Source organism: Nicotiana sylvestris, mitochondrion (genome assembly GCF_000393655.2).
Source record: "Nicotiana sylvestris cultivar TW 137 mitochondrion, complete genome".
NCBI lineage: Eukaryota > Viridiplantae > Streptophyta > Magnoliopsida > Solanales > Solanaceae > Nicotiana > Nicotiana sylvestris.
In genome coordinates this window covers 286,383-293,719 of record NC_029805.1, presented here as the reverse complement: position 1 = coordinate 293,719, position 7,337 = coordinate 286,383, and the positions used below count along the sequence as shown (strand labels likewise).

Below are 7,337 nucleotides of genomic sequence, written 5' to 3'. Positions count from 1 at the left end.
GTCCTCTAGTCTTCTTTTAAAAGAAGGAGGAATGCCCCAACCACGATGTTGCGCGTAGAAATCCTCCCTCCATACCATGACCTCTCTATATATAGATATAGGAGCCTTACAAGACTTAGACAGCTTCGAGAAGACTCCCTGCCTTAGGAGCAATTTCAAATGAGACAGGAATGAAAGCAAGGCCGAGAGGGGGAGAGAATGGAATACTAGGGGAGAATCCTAGGACTTCAAGAAAGTCAGGCGAATGGTGCCTATACCTGAAAGCACATAAGCTCGCATTCCAAGACTTTGAATGCAAACTAAATCGAAAGCTAATGGAAGGCTGGAGGACCTGGCCCACTAAACTAAAGGATAGGCGTATGGAGGAGTAGAGTTAGTTAAAGCTGCACGGGACCTATTGCCTCCACATCTCCTTAAGGTAGAGTAGAGCTTATTCATGAGGATGATTCGTAGTTCTCATAAGAAAAGAGATTACTTATGCAATTACCCTTTAAGACTCAATTACATCGAGCAATGTAATCGAACCAGGAAATTACATCGCACCTTTTCTAGGGGTAAAGACGATGCTCTCATTTGGGGATGTGCTGGGGGTAATAATTATTCTATATTGCTGGGGTAAATAGCCCTTTTCCCAACCCGAACTTGGTTTATCTGATGCTTGGCTGAAGCTTACTTGCAAGCACAGCATCTGTCTCTTAGTCCTCTTTGGACAACCTTTAATCAGAGAAAGAAAACGTATATTCTATCAACCTTAGAGAGAATCTCTATTCTACACGGAAAAAGCGTATTCAACACAGACAGGCTCAGGGAAAACATCCTATACTTGGGATAAGTGAGCACAAGAGTTTGTAATGAATGCTTTTATTAGTACTTGAAATAAGCTTTATTCCTCCTGGCCAATTCACCACTTCTCACTTACTTACTACTTACTCAAACAATACCGGCTTGAACAAGGAAAGCGGTCCCTTACCTTCTCTATTTCCTTCCCGTAATCGAACCCGGTAATAAGATTTGAACATGGATTCATTCCCATCGACTGGATCTTTCACAGAGACCAAGAACAAGGACCGAGAGTAATAGGGAATTCGGGATAAAAAGTATATATACTTTTCGTTACACGCGTACAAAGAACTCGTTGAAACCTCGCTACTGGATTGAGGAAGAGGCAAGAAAGTTGAGCTATACCTCCTTCCTTCCCTGTGGTTGACTGCTTTTTCTTCCTTTTTCCATACTTCAGGAGGAAGAGATCGCCGGGTTCAACTTCCACTGGTGATGGCGATTCCTTCTTGAAAAACAGTATATTCAGTTGAATCTTCATATTCTAATAATAAGATCGAATCAATTCCTATTCGAAAAGAGGATTTCATCATACCTGGCTTTCCTAACCTTACAACTGGCACTGAGACTTTACTTTATCAAGCTGGAAATAGGGAACTCCTTTTTGGAACTGCCTTTGATCTTTCCCTTGCCGTGTAGGTAAAGCTAGAAGAGCCTCATTGGCCCGACAGCTGACAAGCAAACCTTCCATTCTTATGTTTACATCACTTCTCTCTTTCTCGCATTGACCGGACAAAGGTTTCAAATGAGCATCCCATGGGGCAGCCATAGCTTGAACCTTCCTTCTCGCAGTCAGCTATATAACTCAGGCAGCAAAGGTTCGAGCAGGATGGCGGTTAGTCTTCCTCGTCTCTTTCGGGTGGGCGGCGGGAATAGCTCTTCTAGCATCAGCATGGATTGACCAGAGACTGGGAGTAGTCGTCATCTTTTTCCATAGTAGTCATCCAGCAAGAAAGGGAAAGACCACTTAGCGCAGTGGAATAGGAAAGAGAGCGTCGAGCACAGCTTTCGTGTCACCAGAAATCCTTTTTCGTTTATTGGGAGACTGAATGAAAAAGGCTTTGTCAAGCAGGCATGATTGTCACGTCGATCGACAGTTGAGAAATACTATCTCCGGGGCCCTCACTTTAGGGCTATCTTTCACCGTTGACAGACATGGTTCAACGTGCCAGCTACGCTTCCTCTTCTAGAACAGTGACAGCCTAGTCTGATTCCCCCTTCCGAAAGTGCCACAGCTCCTTCTATCACAACCCCTGAAAACTGGGCATTCGAAGCATCAATCTCATTCTATGCTCTATGCCATCTTCCTTATACTTTGACTATTAATTCATGTGCACAAACCTCCCTCACAAAGGAAAGCGGGAAAGTCATCTTTGCAAACAAAGGCCTTCTTCTTATACTATGGCATCTTGTCCAAAGCGAGCGGTCATGTAAACCCTTTGTCTATTCGGCTCTTTCCTTTAATAAGAACAATCTAAATGTGACACTTTCACGACGAAATACCGGGAATTTTTGATACTAGAGTCCCCCAGGAAATTAAGCCAATGATCGACTGTCCCTGCCCATTCTAACGGGGCATTCTATTCCTTCAAGTCCCACAGCTCTAAATGTGCCTATTCCTTCGACACCTTTCCATGGAAACAGGGGAAAAATGGCTTATTCCGCATCAACCTAAGCCCGCTTATTCCGACTAAGTGATCCATTGGCGAAAAGAGGGCCTTCCTCCTTCTTGCTTGAAGCTCTGTCAAAGAAGCATTCTATTCCGAAAAGGCTTAGGGCTAGGCTAAACCTCCCTCAAAGCCATGAAGTCCCAGAGCTCTTATTCCAAGAACTGGTGATATTCCCTTAACTGCAGATTCAATAGCACCGGTTATGAACCCCAAAAACAACAGGAAAGAGAGCACCGTCTACTCAGACTGTCACACCGGCAACGAGAGCAGTAAGAGCAGATAGTGGAACAGAACTAGCAGCAGATAGGCATTCAGTTAGCTTGAAAACGGACTCGTAGTTAGAAATCAGATGCTTCCTCAACAACTATCTTTAGAATGTCCTATCTCTCTCTTCAACGCTTTAAAACGAGCTAGAAGGCTTCTCTTAAAGCAGAAAAATAGGAGTTATAGTAGTTTCAGCTATTCGATTCGAATGAGTGCCCTCACTTCCTTTCCTTACTACGATATGCCCAAAAAAAAGAAAAAGAAAGTGCAACATATCAAAGAGCGATGACACAAATTATCAGTGACCTCCTACATAACATATGCGAGCCTTACGTGGACGATTTGGTAGTCTTTTCAAAAGAAAGAACCGACCACATCGAAAATTTACGCAAGGTCTTCGAAAGGTTAAGAAAACATCAATTGAAGATGAACCCGAAAAAATGTGCATTCGGGATCGGGCGGAGGCCTTAAATCAGTAGGGCAATAGCATAGCTATTATTGACCTGACCCCTATTACATTACTTAAGCCTACTCTTTCTTCAAGATACGAAACGAGCAGCCGAAAACGGCTGTCCCTATTGTATTTTAGATGGAGTCATCTACAGGGCTAAGAATCTTACCTTTACTTAGAGAGGGGTAGCGGTACCATGCTCTTCCGTGCTCGTAGGTTGACTCACCTATGCATCCCGACTAAGGTCTCACAAACGTGCACTTCCCTTATGCATCCAACCGCTTCACTAATGTGAATAGGTTATACAGAAGGGTAGGTTGGTTATATACTCTTATGCGCCTTCCTTCTTCGAACCTTTTGGTATGTATTGCCCCCTAACTATAGATCAGATCCACCAGACAAGAAACTCAATTCCGCACTGCTGCTGAGTCGTCGGACTTATCCACCAAGGGATTCGTGGAATTTCTGTGGATTGCGTTGGGGGAAATCTACCAAAGCTAGGCAGATAGATAGACTCCTTTCCCGCTGCTAAGGGAGAGCAAGAAAGAAAAAAAAAATGATTGTTTTTTAACCAGCGCCCTCTTTTGGGTATGCAGGTACTAAGAGTCCTCTCACTACCAACCAGCAGACATCATCTGGCTGGGTCTTGCCGGTATCAACAACGAGGAAGAAACAACCAAATGGAAACAGCAACTAACTATGGCTCTTGGCCCAGACAACGTCCTAGGCGTAGGGGAGATCGGAGCAACAGGGAACGCCTAGACGACGTTTTTCTTCCTGGGCTGCAGTAAGTAGATCGAGAGGTCGTTCCGCCCCTTGTCCCCGAATATGGGGAATATGTTCTCATAAAATCTTGCTCCAATCTGACCTAGCTGGCGAGCGATCCCAGTTCGCGACAGAGAACAAGACAGCAAGCGAGCGTACTTTTGTTCGCTTCTTCTCCACCAAGCACGGAAGTTTAAGGATAACTGTAGGTCGGTGGCTACCTAAGGAAACTCCGATTCGATCCGCCCCCCGGCTGGGAGGCATCTACCTCATCCCGATCACAAGGAGAGGTTCACTATGATGGGGGTACTTTTTTTCCCTTAAGGAAAAAATGAAATGCATAGGGGACCATCCTTTTGTTGCGGCATGCTCCTCAGATTTACGGATTCGCAGGGGGCCTCAGGCCCTACTTAGTTTCGCAAGCCTTTGTCATTGTCAGTCAACTAAGTAGGGCCTTTTCCTTTTTGTTTGAATAACCCATTCTCATTATCTTTAATAAGTAAAGTAGGCAAACCTATAGGTCCTTAGTAGCGTTGACAAAGAAGAAGGAGCCGTTTAAAAGAAAGCGAATCTTTCCATTTTTCTTATAATTATATAATAATATAAAATAGAAAGAAATTTCTTATTATTATATATAGGCCAGCTTGACAAGCAACCCTTCCTCTTGATCTGAGGTGCGAAGAGAAAGATTTCTTTTTTATGACTTCCACTTATCGATCCCGGCCCAGAAAAGTGACCGATCAGGGCAGGGCCCTATTGATAAATGAAAGAAAGGGTTTATGAGCCCTAGCCCTGTAAGCCCACACCTGTGTAGAGTAGATCGTTCAACACCTGCGGCACAAACCCATTTTGAACCTATTGGTCCTAGTATCATAGGCGACCGAACGGCCGCCCCCTAATTACTAGACCAACCTGCTATAATAATTCCATAAACACCTAGCGAAGATATGGCAAACAAATAAAGTAGCCCTATGTTCGGATCTGACAATACCATACCATAATCAAAAGGTACAACGGCCCGAGCGACCAGACTTAACATAAATGTAGCCACTGGAGCCATTCTAAAAAGGGAGAAATTAGCACTACTTGGTGAAATAGGTTCTTTTAGAATCAATTTCAAACCATCTGCTAGAGGTTGTAACAATCCAAACGATCCCACTACATCAGGACCCTTTCGACGTTGCACAAAAGCCATTACTTTACGTTCAGCTAGCACTAAAAAGGCTACTCCTAGTAGAAGTGGTAGAATTATTCCAAGTATTTCAGCTGGAACAGCTATGTACATTTTTTTTTTTCTATTCACTCATGATCTGGCCTGGTCGACCCAATCATGATATTGAAGGAGGGGACCTTTTCTCGAAAAAAAAAATTCTTGCAACTACGAAAACCACAACACAAGCACCCCTTTTCCATTCATTCTATCTAAGAAAAAGAATTCAGCATAGACCACGACCCCCCAATTTTTGCCCTCTCACTAGTGGTTACTCCCGATCCGAAGCACCCCTTTTCCATTCATAGAGAGATCCAATCGTCAAAATCAATAAAAAGGCCATCATGGACCAAGATCCAAACGGATCAATCTTGTTGGGAGGTACTGCCCAAGGAAAGGAAAAGGTTACTTCCGGATCAGGAATAATAAATAAAATGGAAACAAGATAAAATCTTATATCAAAACGACTTCTGGCATCACCGGAAGGATCGAAACCACATTCGTAGGCCGACAATTTTTCTGGATAGGTCGAACTATTGGAAGAAAATAGAAAAGGAAGACCGAGTGGGAGCAAAGAAACTAGCGGACTGATCACTAAATAGATACAAATAGGTGCAAATTCTGACATCACCACAGAAAACTTGGTTCTTTCGCTCCTTGCTGGCGGAGCGGCATACCGGAAGAAATTGGAAGATCGACGACGGAACGAAGAACGCAATTTTAGGATAGCAACACAACAAAGAAGAATTTCTATGGGGCTTCCCTGTCGAGAATTAAAAGTTTTTCTCTTAGAGAGGCGTTTTCCTGGCTTAGAAAAGCGTTCCTTCTCTCAAGAGATTTCCATACCTCTCCTAACTCTAGGCGATGTTGCATTTCCAATTTCGCTTGGTGCTTTAAGTTTATAAAGCCACGAAAATGATGCGCTTGAGCCATTTTTACATCTTGATAAAAAGGGGAATCATGCTTCTCGACACATAGACTTTCTAAGACCTGGCATAGAGCAGGGTGATTGAATTCTAAGGGTTCAAGGTGCACCCTCAGTATGGAATCCAGGTCTTGTGGATCAATGAAGAATTGTGGATCCTCCCGACCATAAAAAAGGAGTTGATAGAGGGAGGAAATCTGCTCTCGAGTTGCAAAACACAATTCGGTATTGAGGAAGTCCCGCACCATGATTTCGTACTCCCTGGGTGAGAGGCCCTGGGTTTGTAGGCGCTCTCGTACGAATTCCACCCATTCTGGATCCTTATCCGGTTGATTCAGATAGTGGGATAGTAGCTCCAGTTCAGATGGGAGAATACCAAATATGGAATGAAGTAAAACCGCATTAAACAAGTTTGCGTAGATCCTATATCCAAGAGTTAGCAAGCAATAAAGACATATGAAATATTTCAGAATAGAAAGAGCCCGCTGTAACTTGGGCTTTGTTATATAGTAACAAAAGAGTTTCACTTCTAAATCCAAAGGGAGATAGAACCTAATAAGAATGAGGAAAAGGCATGACCAGAAGAATTGTGTGAAATAAGTGAATTTATCCAGTTGAGGCATTCTTGATTGATTGAGACAAAACGATTCCCTCAATACAGCTTAACTCCGTCAAGCCTGTACGAGTAGTGAAGAAGTATAGAGCACTTTGGTTGGTTGTTGACCAACGGAAAGCATGGGAGAAAAAAAGAGAGAACTCTTTCTTTTTTATTATGATTGGGCCCTGCGGTGGTAGAACCTCGTGAACCAGGCGTACTACTGAACTTGCTTTTCTTCTCTTATGATATTTCGAGTGCTGCTTTCATTTCAGATACATTCAAATCCATTATTCTTTGTAGCCTGAAGAAGAAATATAGATTTTTAGTAGAGGAAGGACGTAGCTGGCACAATGAGGGAAATGAAGGCACTAGCAGATGCAGTTTTTGGAATAGATCGCTTAGCTCTACTTCTCAGTCAATCCCCTTTGTTCATGGCTTTGAATTTATTGTAATGCTTATATTTTATGTAAAGATCTCGATGACCGCTTAATTCATCTTTCCTTTCCCGCTCCTGAATGAGAAGTGGTCTTTTTTATTCCTGCGGTCTTGGCCTGAGAAAAGTGATCTCTGAAACTGAAATTCGACTGAAAAGTTACCAATAGAATAGGCTTTAGAGT

The 7,337-nt window shown here is 43.1% G+C and overlaps 2 protein-coding genes across 2 annotated transcripts, besides 1 other annotated feature.

The window, feature by feature from the left end:
- Positions 1-4,887: 4,887 nt before the first annotated feature.
- nad1 (NADH dehydrogenase subunit 1) lies at positions 4,888-5,272 on the bottom strand (one part of a trans-spliced gene, as the record gives it). Coding sequence (YP_009241416.1) covers positions 4,888-5,272 — 385 coding nt within the window.
- A 167-nt stretch (positions 5,273-5,439) lies between these two features.
- Positions 5,440-7,337: part of a repeat region (repeat 3) that runs on past the window's edge.
- On the bottom strand, positions 5,469-5,825 carry nad3 (NADH dehydrogenase subunit 3). The gene has a single exon. It carries the CDS (start codon positions 5,823-5,825, stop codon positions 5,469-5,471), a length of 357 nt encoding a protein of 118 aa, YP_009241443.1.